The sequence below is a fragment of the Carassius auratus genome, chromosome 41 (assembly GCF_003368295.1).
Source record: "Carassius auratus strain Wakin chromosome 41, ASM336829v1, whole genome shotgun sequence".
Lineage (NCBI taxonomy): Eukaryota > Metazoa > Chordata > Actinopteri > Cypriniformes > Cyprinidae > Carassius > Carassius auratus.
Genome location: NC_039283.1, coordinates 792,438 through 805,887, shown reverse-complemented (window position 1 = coordinate 805,887; position 13,450 = coordinate 792,438). Strand labels below are relative to the sequence as shown.

The window sequence follows — 13,450 nt, the reverse complement described above, 5'->3', positions numbered from 1 at the left end:
GTTACTACCAAAACGCATTTTCGGAAAGATTGTCTTCATGCGGCTTCCGTACCCACGTTGACTAGCATAATAGGCAAACGCGAGATACCTCCATAGACAGTAAAGGATACCTCTTCATATTTATTTGTATATATATATAAATAAAAAAAACGATGATATTGCAGGCGGTGCAGGTACGTTACTCTACAGGTACATATTCTCTTCTTATTTTCGAAACTTTAAATACTTACGCAACGTTAATATTAAATTAGCATGTAACATTAAACACAAGAATGCGTGCGCCTTTAAAGCTACATGCTTTGCTTTTGTTTACAATTGTTTTTCTTGCCAGCATGAGAAATACTGAAGAAGATCTGGAGTAGTAGAGAGGGGACAGCAGCATATCCTGCTCAACTGTTGTCAAGTTAATTTCTATATCACAAACATGTTCCCAGAATTGAACAGTATTCTCAATGCCACTCCAGACGGTTTCAAATCGGTAATAATTACATCTCATCACAAGCTTGGAGGAACATATACAATGTCACTGACTCTAAACGATGTTCTCTGCACTTGTAGAGTGACTTTATCCTGGTGTCAGACAGACGAGCTGATGCATCATTCCTCATCCATCACCATCTGTCTTTCTATTTACGTGGTAAGGGACCTATTGTTTATAGTGAGAAAAATGAATGTATTCATTTGTTTTATTTCATTTAATTTTAAACTTGTATATTTCCAGCTGGCTGTAAGGTGTGTTTTTTGGGTCTTGTGCAGTCCTTTAGTCACTACAGTGCTGTCGGTCAGAGGCTGGTAAGTTTATATCACCTTGCTCTGTTTAGACATTTTGTTGATGACATTCACATGTCTTGATCGTAATGTTTCTGGGCAGGGAGTGAGTCTGGCCCAGGCAAGAGAGAAGGGCCAGTTGGTGTTTCTTGAAGGACTGAAGAATTCTATCGGAGTTGTATTACAGGAGGACACCAGTCAGGAGACGCAACCCTTGAGTTATCTCAGGCACATATAATTTATGAAAATCTATTTTAAATACATTCGATCTCAATGATTTTTTTCCCTTTAGTGTTATGTGCCTTTTTTTTTTCTAGGACCCCAGGTGCTGGACTGGAAGGTCTGTTCAGATTTGTGGACCGTTGTGTGCGTCAGAGAGGAGATGGTGATGCTGGTGAATCATGGGGTCCTCCAGTGTTACTCATAGATGATCTCAGTGTGCTCCTGAGTTTAGGAGTTAGTGTTGGAGCAATACTAGACTTTACCCTCTACTGCCAAGCCACCGTGTGCTCTGAGTTACAGGTGAGTCAGTGTTTTTTGTGTGAGGGCCTAAAATAATGTCAGATGCAGTTGGTTTCATACTGTATTATGATAAATTAACTATATGTGTCTAATGATATCCAGGGAAATATGGTTATTCTGGTGAGATGTGAGGAGGATGCAGATGATGATGAAGAGGGATCAAACCTGCTGCAGAGGGGACTAGTTCATCAGTGTAACTTGGCTTTACATGTAGAGGGGTTACCAACAGGCTACTGCAGGGACATACATGGACAGGTGCATTTTCATGTTAAAGATCACTGTATTAAATGGCTTTGAAGTGAGCTAACTCTTTTGTTGTTGGGTTTTTCTTCTTTTTAGATGTCAGTTTGGTGGCGACAGGGAGGAGAGACCATCTACAACCAACGAAAAATATTTCATTTTAAACTCCACGATAAAGGAGCCTCGTTTTTCGCTCGAGGGACTTCTAGTGCTGTTCTCTGAATTTTCAAATGAATACATAAGTTTTCAGACAAACTCTTATTGAAATACTGTCATTATGTAGATGTTTTATATAAATACATATATTTAATACATCACCAGTTGCTGTTGATTTGTTCACTTGTATGCAATTTAGTGTACTAATATAGTGAGTGCTTGTAACATATGTCAAGATCTAGAATAATAATGCATGTTGATGTCGTTGTTTAAAGGAACACGAAAAAAGAAGAGCAAAAAAAAAAAAATAATAATCGAATAACGTTTTTGTTCTCCTCCCTTGAGGAGACCATGAGGATCTTAGGACATGATAGTTTCTTTAAATTATGAGATTCTGTGTAGGATAAACAGTTGTTTATTATATGTAAAGGAACTTGAAATAAATGTTAAGAATATGTAAAATATGTATAATAAATAAATATGTCGCGTAAGTAAAGTTGTCACAGAGGGATCAGCTGTGCATCTGCTGATTGTAACAACCCTGCGTTGCATTCTCGGAAGGGCTCGTCATCCCTGTCTTAATCCGTTAAAAGTTTTTTCTTTTACTGTCTATGTTAATAGTTCGGTTCATGGCTCATTATGAATCGGACATATAACACATGGTTCATTCCGGACTGATTATTGAACGAATCGTTTCGATGGTTTGAAAAGATCCGACTCAATAATGATTCGTTCATGAATCGGACGTCGCTACCATAGACAGTAAAAGAAAGGAACTACCGTCTGTCGAAGTCGGATTGTACTTCCTGCTTTACACTCGCAGTGAGTGAAATGCAAAGAGATTTGCAACACGCAATCCACTGGACAATTATTACTTGATATATATATATATTTTTTAATCTGTATTTTTGGAGTGACAGCCGAAATTAATTAAGATAAAATTGTATATGTGTGTGTGTAGTGCATGCTACAGTCGATAGTATAATCTAAATAAGGAGAAAATTGATAAAGCGCTTAAAATCGCGTGTTTACAGCAACCACCCTCTTTTCTGTACTGGACTGAGCTTGATTTTAGACTCCTGCAAGCCTCAACCTGCTGACTGACGAACATATACGGTTTTTTTTTTAAGACCTGTCAGTTCTTACCATGGGCAGTTTATATCTCTCAAGAGGTCGGTGTATTCTCCGGCAGGTGTTCTCTGGCTTACCCATGATGCTGCAGCGGCCCTACAGCCTCGGTGTTAGTGATGGGAAGTTCGGATCATTTTACCGACTCGGACTTTTGAGTCTCGTTCAGCAAAATGAACGAATCTTTTTTCGAGTCATTTCGTTCATTTCGTTCATTTTAGCAAAATGTTATTAAAATATTAAGTGCTACCTCCCCAACACATCTAGTACTTACGCAAAGATGATCACACGACAAACAATACAAAAATAAAATGCTATGAGATAAAGAAAAAAATACTCATTCTTTACCTGGGTCTTCAGTCTGTGATTAGCTCATCTCACCTCTTATCTGACAAGAAGTCTTCAGGTTTAAGTCATTCCTTAATCACGTGACAGCCCCATACGCAAAACTAACGCGGTCTTGAGCCGGAAAGAGAATTGATTAGTTCATCTCATGAGTCTATCGGGTCGAGTTTGACTCGTTCCTTAATCACGTGACAGCCCCATACGCAAAACTAACGCGGTCTTGAGCCGGAAAGAGAATTGATTAGTTCATCTCATGAGTCTTTCGGGTCGAGTTTGACTCGTTCCTTAATCACGTGACAGCCCCATGCGCTATTTCTGACATTTGTCACTGTGTTTTTGTTACTGTTTGTTGAGGATCTGTGGTTTGTTATTATTTTATAAATAAATAAAACCCTGTTATAAATAAAATTTTGATTAATTTGTCTTCTTGACTGTCTATCGGTAAATAAACACTAGGCTATATAATAATATAATAATCCAAGCTTACAATAAAAAGTATTTATAGACTAGTTTGTTCATTTTTACTCCAATTTTGAGTTTGCTGGTATAATAATTGCTTTTCCTAGGCAGACTTGACATATTGGTGTAATATATGTATAAGAAGATTGCTCAAAAAAGGACATAATGACATACATTAAAAGCAAATAACATTTAGAATTTGAATTATTAATGTTAAAGACAAATGTTAAAGACATTAAGGTTATGATAACTTATGCTTTAACAGTTTTAACCCAGCTCAGAGTGAGGAGTTTCAGATCCTGGTGCACTGCCAGTGCAGGGGCCATGTTTTGGGAAGACTTTGACGAGAGGGTAGCAAGCTTGAGGCCTTCTGCTACCTCTTCTGAGACCTCAGATGCTATGATGGCCAACCTTGCAGAGCCACTCTTACCCCGCACATCAGACCCTCTGGCCTGGTGGAGGAGATGTTCACCAGTATACACAAGCCTTTCTGAAGTCACAAAGACAAGACTTTGCATTGTGGCCACATCCGTGCCATCTGAATTTTTTTTTTCTAAAACTGGGCAGATTATCTCAGATAGAAGAACTCACAGACTCAGCCCATCCAAGGTCAGGGAGCTTGTTGTTTTTTTAATAATGTAAACATGCCTTAAAGCAAGTCCTAAAAATATAGCCACAGTGTGTTATTTATTTTAAAGCTTATTTATTTTTATTTATTTAGAAAAAGACTAGCTTGTTGTGCAATATTTTTGTTGTTGTGATTTTAAAAGGTAATTTGTTATTGTTATAAGGCTCCATTGCTTTAGTATCTCTTAATTTTCATTTATTTTTTATTCAAATGGTTTAAAATTATTTTGGGAATAGCTTGTTGTGCAATATTTAGTTTTTCTTTTTTTTATATATTGTACTTTTAAAGTTCATTTGTTAAGGTTATTAGACCCTGTGGCTTTATTATCTTTTCATTTTAATTTCATTTTTAATTATTTACATTTTTATTATTTTAATTTATTTTGGAATAGTTGTCCTCTTTGTTAAAAAGCTTTTCTGTAATAAACAATAAACAACTATTCAAAAGTATGTACAGTGTTTTTAATGTTTATAAAGTGTCATATGTTACAAAAGTATGGTTTACACAGACAATCTGATTTAATAACTGCACAACTAAACAAAAACAAACAGACAGAAAAAAAGATCAACATTTTAAGCATAACCAACTCTTTATTTCCACATTCAGTGTTATGGAAAAGTACCACCATGACAGAAATTAAAAACAACAATTTGAAACCAGAAATGCATCACGTTACTGTAAGAGTAAATAATACTAATAATAAATAAGTACTACGCACCCATTTTGTAAGGAAAGTTGTAAATGAACTAATTACTCTAGCCAATGTTGTCACACAGTACAAAAGAACGAAAAACCCGAAGAACCGAAAGATGAACTATTCAATTATCTGCATTCTTTTACTGTCAGTGTCTATGGTTTTAGCGTATGGGTCTGTCACGTGATTAAGGAACGACTCGACCCGAAGACTCATGAGATGAACTAATCAATTCTCTTTCCGGCTCAAATTGCATTGGGTTTAACGTATTGGGCTGTCACGTGATTGAGGAACGAGTCAAAAACCCGATAGACTCGAACTATGAACTAATCAATTCTCTTTCCGGCTCATGCTGCATTGGGTTTAATGTATTGGGCTGTCACGTGATTGAGGAACGAGTCAAAAACCCGATAGACTCGAACTATGAACTAATCAATTCTCTTTCCGGCTCATGCTGCATTGGGTTTAACCTATTGGGCTGTCACGTGATTGAGGAACGAGTCAAAAACCCGATAGACTCGAACTATGAACTAATCAATTCTCTTTCCGGCTCAAGACTGCATTGAATGACAGGTGAATTACTACTACTAGAACAGAACCCATAGAATAATGCGCATGCGCGACTGAACGAATCACTCCCCGAGACGACTCGTTCTTCCCGAGTCACATTAAAGATTCGTTCAAAATGAACGAATCGTTCAAGAACGACACATCACTACTCGGTGTGTCAGCGCAGCTCCTGCGGACTCAAGCCTTCATAGAAGGGCGCTGGGTCTCCGCTGCATCCACGTTCCCCGTGTTAGATCCAGCCACGGGAGAAGAGATCGTGAAGGTGTCAGACTGCGGTACAAAGGAAGCTCAAGACGCTGTCAATGCTGCGTACAAAGCGTTTCACCCGTGGAAGAGTCACACAGCCAAGGTGATTTGTGGGAAATGCACGACAGTAGTATATAGCTCATTAGATCTAATTAATTAAAGGAACGTACGAAGTTAAAAATTACAAAATACCTTGTTTACTACAGTTTCAAAAATGTACTGGGGTAGTACACCTGATAACGAATGATAATACCTTGGTATTTTCAGAACATGGCACTCAAAGGCGCCTAGGGGTAAAAAGACCATTTACTTAGTGCTATGTTTTGCATTGTGACTATTGTGATTATTTTCATGACAATTAAGCAAATTTTCCTTCACACCTCTCATTATTGTAATGTGAAAAAACTATTTGAATAATAAAAAAAAATTAAGATTTAAATGAATGGGATGATGCATGCTCTTTGCAGGAGAGAAGCATTTTGCTGCGGAAGTGGTTTGATCTGATCAATCAGCACAAGGAAGATCTTGCCAAGTTGATCACAGCCGAGTCTGTAGGTATTCTGCACATCTAACGTTTCTATTTACCAGGATTCAGATATTAGTATTGGTTCACTCAAATGTGTGTGCAGGGGAAGCCTATGAAGGAGTCTGTTGGTGAGATGACATATTCTGCCTCCTTTCTGGAGTGGTTTTCTGAAGAGGCCAGGCGTGTGTATGGAGATATTGTCGCACCTCCAGCCAAGGACCGCAAGATCCTGTTACTCAAGCAGCCGGTGGGAGTGGCTTCCATCATTACACCTGTGAGACTTCCTCCTTCATTCTGACAACAGAACACCATCATACCATAGGGTCAATGAGCTAAATTAAAACTGTCAGCTCGCAGTTGTTATTTTTAATGTTCCAATTTCACAGTGGAATTTCCCCAGTGCCATGATCACCAGGAAGGTAGGCGCAGCGCTTGCGGTGGGCTGCACTGTGGTGGTGAAGCCGGCTGAGGACACGCCTCTCTCTGCGCTGGCCCTTGCTGAGGTCTGTCTGTTTCCATGAAAGCCTGCTTGATTTGACATTTACCAGTCTGCGAGATAGGCAAACTTTATAGATTAACTAGTTTGGGGGTCTGTAAGATTAAAATGTTTGAAAAACCTTTTTGAAATAAATTAATTATTCGAGGATGCCTTACATTTTTCTAAAGTGAAAAATACTTTGTAAAACACATTGTGATACTGTTTTATTATTTTGTATTTAACAAAGCATGGCTGTTTTCAACATTGATAATGAGAACCAAATCTTCATATTAGAATGATCTCTTGAACAGTAATGTGTATGAAAGAGTGCATAATGCATTGTATTCTTATCTAGCTGTCAGTTCAGGCTGGCATTCCTCCTGGGGTGTTTAATGTGGTGCCCTGTTCAAGAGAAAAGACCCCTGCTGTTGGGGAGCTGCTCTGCACAGACCCTCTCGTGGCCAAAATCTCATTTACTGGCTCCACAGCCACTGGCAAGGTAAAAATCGTATTTCTTTGTGCAGTCAGTATTTAATGTTCACTATAATTTTACACTCACTTAAGTGAATCCTTTTGCAGATACTACTAAGACACGCTGCAGGAACTGTTAAAAGGGTGTCCATGGAGTTGGGAGGACACGCCCCCTTTATTGTATTTGACAGTGCTGATGTAGATAAAGCCGTTGCTGGAGCGATGGCTTCCAAATTCAGGAACTCAGGCCAGGTTAGTGTATTTCACTCTTAAAGCGGTAGTTCACCCAAAATGAAAATTCTGTCACAATTCCTCATGTCGTTCAAAACCCATAAGACCATCATCTTAGGGTTCATCTTCGGAACACAAATTAAGATATTTGTGATATAATCCGAGAGCATTCTGACCCTGAATAGACAGCAACGCCACAGCAACACCATTCACGGGAGAACCACAATGCATGCGTATGATGATGCTGCTGACGCAGGCGTTCTGACGCCGAACAACATTGTTCACAAGCAGAGGAATGCACACGCATGCTTTGTTATACACTCGTAAATGATGGTGGAGACTGAACGGCAGAGAAGTATTGATGGTCATATGGGTTTGGAACAACATAAGGGTGAGTAATTCATGACAGAATTTTCATTTTTGGATGAACTTTCCCTTCAAATAAATTTATTTTATGCAAAATATTGCTTATTTTTTTCTCTTTATTTTGGGGAGAAATTTGACCCGTATACATTGACCCTTTGCACAATTTTCAAGAAAGAAAAGTGAATGTTTTACATAAATAATGAGTGAAGTAGTGTACTCCAGGTACTCGTAAGGTTTCAGAACCATGGTACTCTTTGAAGTACCTTTTAAGTACCATGTAAATACTAGGGTGTATTTGACATGTTTGTAACTGTAAACAGCTGTTTTCCATGTCTCGCCTGTAATGTGTCTCTCTGCTGTAGACCTGCGTGTGCTCCAACCGCTTTTTGGTGCAGAGTGGCATCCATGATGCTTTCATGGAGAAGCTGGCGAAGGCTATGGATGCCGAACTGAAGGTTGGCCATGGCTCAGAGCCCACCACCACTCAGGGGCCACTCATCAACACTCGTGCTGCAGAGAAGGTGCCTCATGCCGAATGCAAATACAGCAACTGATGATTCTGTTGGATGCAAACACTAATGTCACTGTCAACAAGCACACATACAGATCATGTGATTAAGATGATGATCAGCTGTTGTTTCTTTCAGGTGGAGAACCAGATTGCAGATGCTGTGTCACTGGGAGCAGTCATAGTTCGAGGTGGGAAGAGACTGGAGGGCTCCTTTATGCAGCCCACCCTGCTGTCCAGTGTCAACACTGACATGCTCTGCATGCGAGAGGAGACCTTTGGACCCCTTATTCCTGTTGTTAAGTGAGTTTTTATTATTTATTGTATTACATGACTTCATGATAACCTCAAATTTAGTTATTTATCTACAGATTTCATCATATATTATCAGCATAATTCTGAGTTTAATTTCAGTTGTTTAAAAGAATATTTAGGTTTAATTTTGATTATTAAAAATGTCTGGTCTGGTTGTGTCTGCGGCTGACGTTGTTTTCTTCACCAGGTTCAACACAGAACAGGAGGCACTTGCCATTGCCAATGCCTCTCCTGTTGGTTTAGCAGGTTTGTCCATCTTTGCAAATTAACCAAGTTTTGTTGGACAGTTTTGAGTTTGCCCACTTTTTCCTCATATGCCTGTTTATTTATTAGCTAGAAGTGTTCCTTATTGAAAACATTTACAACAGACTACATTACACTACACAATCATTTGACAACAATGCAAATTAACCAATCATGAAATACTGGAGGGTAAAGGGGGGTTAACAGACTTTTAATTTAATACATCCTAAACACTATAAAACAACGAAAACAAAGGGGTTATTTTGATTATGTATTTATGATACTAAAATATTATTATACTTGAAAAAGTCTTTGATTATATATATATATAAATATGTATGTATATATATGTATGTGCTCCATTCTATTATAGATCAAATTAATAATGTACATATGTATAATCTCAATCACTTGGTGATGGTTGACAAAAAAAAAAAACAAATATATTATAATTGTATTTAAAGCTGCAGTAGGTAACTTTTGTAAAAATATATTTGTTAAACCTGTCATTATGTCCTGACAGTAGAATCTGCAGATATCTGATATATGATTGCATATATCATCTGGTTTGCAGGATATATATATATTATATAGGATATATATAGGTCCAAAATTTCTGGTCCAAAAAAAAAAAAAAAAAAAGTATATATATATATTTTTTTTTCCACCAGAAAAATCCTATTGTCCTTTAGCTCCACTGTACCCTTATGTGTCTGAAGGGTCAAGTAAAGCAAACAGCAGCTACATAACTTTTATCACTTGGCTCTTTCTATGGAATTGCATTCCAAACTGTTTTCTTCTATCAGGTTACTTTTACTCCAGAGACATCAGTCAGATCTGGCGGGTGGCTGAGCAGATGGAGGTGGGCATGGTTGGGGTCAACGAAGGTCTGATCTCCACCACAGAAGCCTCTTTTGGTGGAATCAAACAGTCTGGACTGGGCAGAGAAGGATCCAAATATGGCATTGATGAGTATCTAGAAATAAAGTACATGTGTTTGGGGGGACTCTCGCTTTAAAGACTATGGTTACTGACAGGAAGTATGTCATTATTCAGGACAATCATACAAACATTAATCTATAAAACTCATGTAACATTCTCCTTTTTAATCAGATTTAACTGAATAATGACTATGGAGAGACATTTCACTGTCAGGATCATTTAGATATTTGCTTGGTACAAATTGTCCTTCCATCATAAGTTATTAATGTAACTTAGTTGCTCTGAAATAAGATTGGCTTGCACCGAGAAAAAAAAAGCTTATTTTTATGATGTAAAAAAATATGTAAACATCCTTGAAGCAAGATATATTTAGTTTTGTGTATTTGGGTAAGATGAGATTTATTTTTAGATAATAGTTTATTTTTCTTACTACATTTAATTTTAGATTGAAAAGAAGACAAAAATACACTTTTTTTTCCACAGTGTAACTTTATTTTGATGTGCTAATTCATTTAGGCAGAGAAAAAGAAATCCCAATTCACAATTAAGTGGAACACTGAGTGTTCTATTTTTGTAATGAACCATTGAATCATTGACTGTGATGGGATGTTTTTGGGTGCTCAAGCTTCTGCATAGACAGTTCTTATTTGAGGTATTAAATCATAGAGATTAGTCAAGCAAATTAACAAATTTGTCTGTGGTCAAATGTTGTAATTGTAAGTGTATTTAAAAAACAACAACAACTGTTCTCTGTTTTATTTTTTTAATTGTTGAAAATATTAATTCTAGATTGATATACCTAGTTGTATTTCGAACTGTTATATTTATGAAAATATGTTTAAAAGTATATTCATTTTCTTACTTTAGGAGTGACATTTTTGCAGATAAAAGCACATGAAAGTACAGTGATTAAATATACAGCTGAAAGCCTTGGTAAAGAAACTTCAAATCTGGACATTTCAATTTCTGCTGATCGTATAGTTGTGCCATTTTCATTAATATGCAAACTGTTGTTTATGTGAATTCAGATTCATTGGATTTCTGCCACGGATACTATAAATATTGAATGGTTGTTTTGGTTATAAAACAGTCTACCCTCTGTAAAGGGCCATATGTCTTGAATTTTTTGCATCACCAGCTGCATTAAAGCAAAAAAGAAAATAGGAGAAATGCATCTCCTTGTCAAAATGTGCTTTGATACAACTGGCATCTATTGCAATTCTAGCTAAAGCAGACATTTTTAAAAGGTTCTAAATCCAAAATGCTATTAAGACAAAGACCAGTGTACAGTATCAGTATACCAACAAACTATAACAAAAATAATGCATTTCAATCAGGCACATTAACATTCAGAAAATTCTATACAAATGTTGTGCATAAAGAAGAATGGCATTTTCTTACTTTTATGATTTTGCCATTCTATGCATCAGTTATTTACAACTTCTCCCCAAATTCTATTATAGAAGCATCATATAAATAACAAAATAACCAATTGCTTGCACTGCGTCTCTGAACATACAAGCATTATTAAGAACATAGTGAGATCAACTGCGATTATGTGAGTTGAATGCAAGATCTTTTTATATTCAAAATGAATATACGATTGGTAATTGACAGTATCATTCAGAAAAGGGGAATATTCCATTACAAGACTAACTGCATTCAATAGTCGATAAGTTTAGCAGCCCATTCATTCAGCCGGTCTAAATCTGTATTTGTGGAGTATTCAACAATACCCTTGCATTGTAAATATCCACTATAAAGAAATGTCCATGTGAGACTCAACCTTCCACAGGACAAAGGCTGAGAGTGTCTCCATTTCTGACCACTCAATTGGCTCTGTTTCGAGATTTCTCGTTGTTGAAAAGGTTGTCCTGCTCACTGTCCAGCTCTGATTCTGACATCAGCAGGCTGGAGTTGTGTTCTGTGCTCCTGTGTTTAATGTCTGAAGATGACAAATTGAGATAAGTGAATGCAGTGACTGCAATTACGAATCTAATGGTCTGTCTATGATGACCAGGGTCATGTAAACTACTTCAAGAGTGTTTGTCTTTTTACCTCACAGCAAAAAATACTGTGGCATAAAATAAATCGGGTCTGAAACTTACTGTACTTTGGCTGCAGCTCCATCCTCTCCTGCTCATCCATATTGTCTAGTATTGTGTACTTGGTTTTCTTCCTCACTTTTGTGCGTCTCCCTCTACAACATTCCAAAACAAAACACACAAGTTTAGACACTCGTACCACAGGCAGGGCTGGACTGGTAATCTGGAATACCGGGCAAATTCCCGGTGGGCCGACGCACATAGATATAATATATCGATATAATATAATTTTTATTTTATTTTTTTAAATTGGCCAACGACTGGCCCATAAATCAGGGACAGCGGCCCATTGGTTCATTTTCCATAATGACACTGGGCTGGCCCAATCATCTCTTAACAGGCTCCACCCCTCCCCCTCTGTATCTTGTGTCAGATGCAGTCAGTGGCTCAGACTGAGACAGAAATCTTTAGGATTAAGAAGCAAAAGCAAGGGGGGTTCGGAGAAGTAGCGGGCCAAAAAAATACAAATTCAACATCTGCAAAAATAACCGACATGTTTACTACTGTAGCTTCAGTTTCCAAGCCTACAGTAGCTGACGACATTTTACAAAAACAGCTGAATATAGCACATGGAGGTGACTAGCCATGTCAGCAGGTGGAGCAGGTGTCTAATAGTGAAGTCAAGGAGAGACAGAGTGATCAGGAGAGTGTAATAGAAACGGTAAGCATGGTAGCTACATGATTAACAGGGAGGGAGTGTTAATCAGGGCGGGTGCAGGAGGATAGTGTGATGATTTAACGTTTCGTTATCTAAATTAATTAATATTATAATAAGCCAACATAATCGTTGTCGCTATTATAAAGTCTGTCAGATTGTCACCTACTGCACTAGCCACTCAGCTAAAGTCAAATAACACCGCATGAGCTATTTTACATTGTTTTGTAGCTAGGTTAGGAGAGTTAACTTATTCAATTGAACTTCGGCTGACTATTCTAATGTTAACCCTTTAAACCACATAACGGCCGTTCAGTCGTTCTCTAGAAAAACTTAAAATGATGCCATTTGATTATTTTAATTATTAATCAAAATGGCTGAGAGAGAGAGTCGCCCACGACGAGTTACACGTTGGAAGAGAAGTAGCTAACACATGATATTTGGGGAATAAAACTCGCCTTGCATTTTGAAAGCTGTATATTTTTGTTTAGCTGTATATTCAACGAAGTAGATATTTTCTCATGTTTCTAATTAATTTACAATATCATTAATATGCAATATTAATGGTGAGTGAATAATATGAATATCATATATATTATTAGGACGTTTTGTGTGAGTAATTTGGTAGTATAGTTTCATTTTCTTTTCTTTTTTATGGGAAGTATGTCAACAATTCTACATCCACATTCTATTGTGTTCTAAAGGATTAACTAGCTTTTATAACATGGAGCACACTGTCCATCTAGAAATCCTGCTCTTCAAGAATACAGGACTATATAACCAAAATGGATTCTTACTAAGTGTACTTTTAATATCTCTTCCAACAATTTAATTATCTCTGTCTCTCTGTCCTT

The 13,450-nt window shown here is 37.3% G+C and overlaps 2 protein-coding genes across 3 annotated transcripts; both read left to right on the top strand.

Annotated features, from left to right (window-relative positions):
* Positions 1 to 72: 72 nt before the first annotated feature.
* LOC113059742 (elongator complex protein 6-like) lies at positions 73 to 1,847 on the top strand. 2 transcript variants are annotated; one of them, XM_026228300.1, is made up of 8 exons: positions 73 to 189; positions 332 to 478; positions 559 to 637; positions 722 to 792; positions 872 to 996; positions 1,086 to 1,290; positions 1,393 to 1,545; positions 1,630 to 1,847. In XM_026228300.1, the coding sequence occupies exons 2-8, from the start codon at positions 425 to 427 to the stop codon at positions 1,750 to 1,752; spliced, it is 810 nt and encodes a 269-aa protein (XP_026084085.1). In that variant the 5' UTR covers positions 73 to 189; positions 332 to 424; the 3' UTR covers positions 1,753 to 1,847. The 2 variants fall into 2 exon arrangements, with proteins under 2 accessions (XP_026084085.1, XP_026084087.1); XM_026228302.1 differs by having other exon boundaries at positions 76 to 173.
* A 695-nt stretch (positions 1,848 to 2,542) lies between these two features.
* On the top strand, positions 2,543 to 11,945 carry LOC113059472 (succinate-semialdehyde dehydrogenase, mitochondrial-like). Its single transcript, XM_026228003.1, has 11 exons — positions 2,543 to 2,926; positions 5,644 to 5,859; positions 6,224 to 6,307; positions 6,386 to 6,556; positions 6,669 to 6,785; positions 7,116 to 7,259; positions 7,340 to 7,483; positions 8,191 to 8,349; positions 8,476 to 8,639; positions 8,839 to 8,897; positions 9,701 to 11,945. The coding sequence occupies exons 1-11, from the start codon at positions 2,834 to 2,836 to the stop codon at positions 9,910 to 9,912; spliced, it is 1,563 nt and encodes a 520-aa protein (XP_026083788.1). The 5' UTR covers positions 2,543 to 2,833; the 3' UTR covers positions 9,913 to 11,945.
* Positions 11,946 to 13,450: the final 1,505 nt, after the last annotated feature.

Excerpts from the sequence above, each read along its gene's own strand:
- LOC113059742 (XM_026228300.1), top strand. The coding sequence starts at position 425 with ATGTTCCCAGAATTGAACAGTATTCTCAATGCCACTCCAGACGGTTTC. Across the intron at positions 997-1,085 it reads CAACCCTTGAGTTATCTCAG|GACCCCAGGTGCTGGACTGG; the intron begins GCACATATAATT and ends TTTTTTTTCTAG. Across the intron at positions 1,291-1,392 it reads CCGTGTGCTCTGAGTTACAG|GGAAATATGGTTATTCTGGT; the intron begins GTGAGTCAGTGT and ends AATGATATCCAG.
- LOC113059472 (XM_026228003.1), top strand. The coding sequence starts at position 2,834 with ATGGGCAGTTTATATCTCTCAAGAGGTCGGTGTATTCTCCGGCAGGTG. Across the intron at positions 6,786-7,115 it reads CTGCGCTGGCCCTTGCTGAG|CTGTCAGTTCAGGCTGGCAT; the intron begins GTCTGTCTGTTT and ends ATTCTTATCTAG. Across the intron at positions 8,898-9,700 it reads CTCTCCTGTTGGTTTAGCAG|GTTACTTTTACTCCAGAGAC; the intron begins GTTTGTCCATCT and ends TTCTTCTATCAG.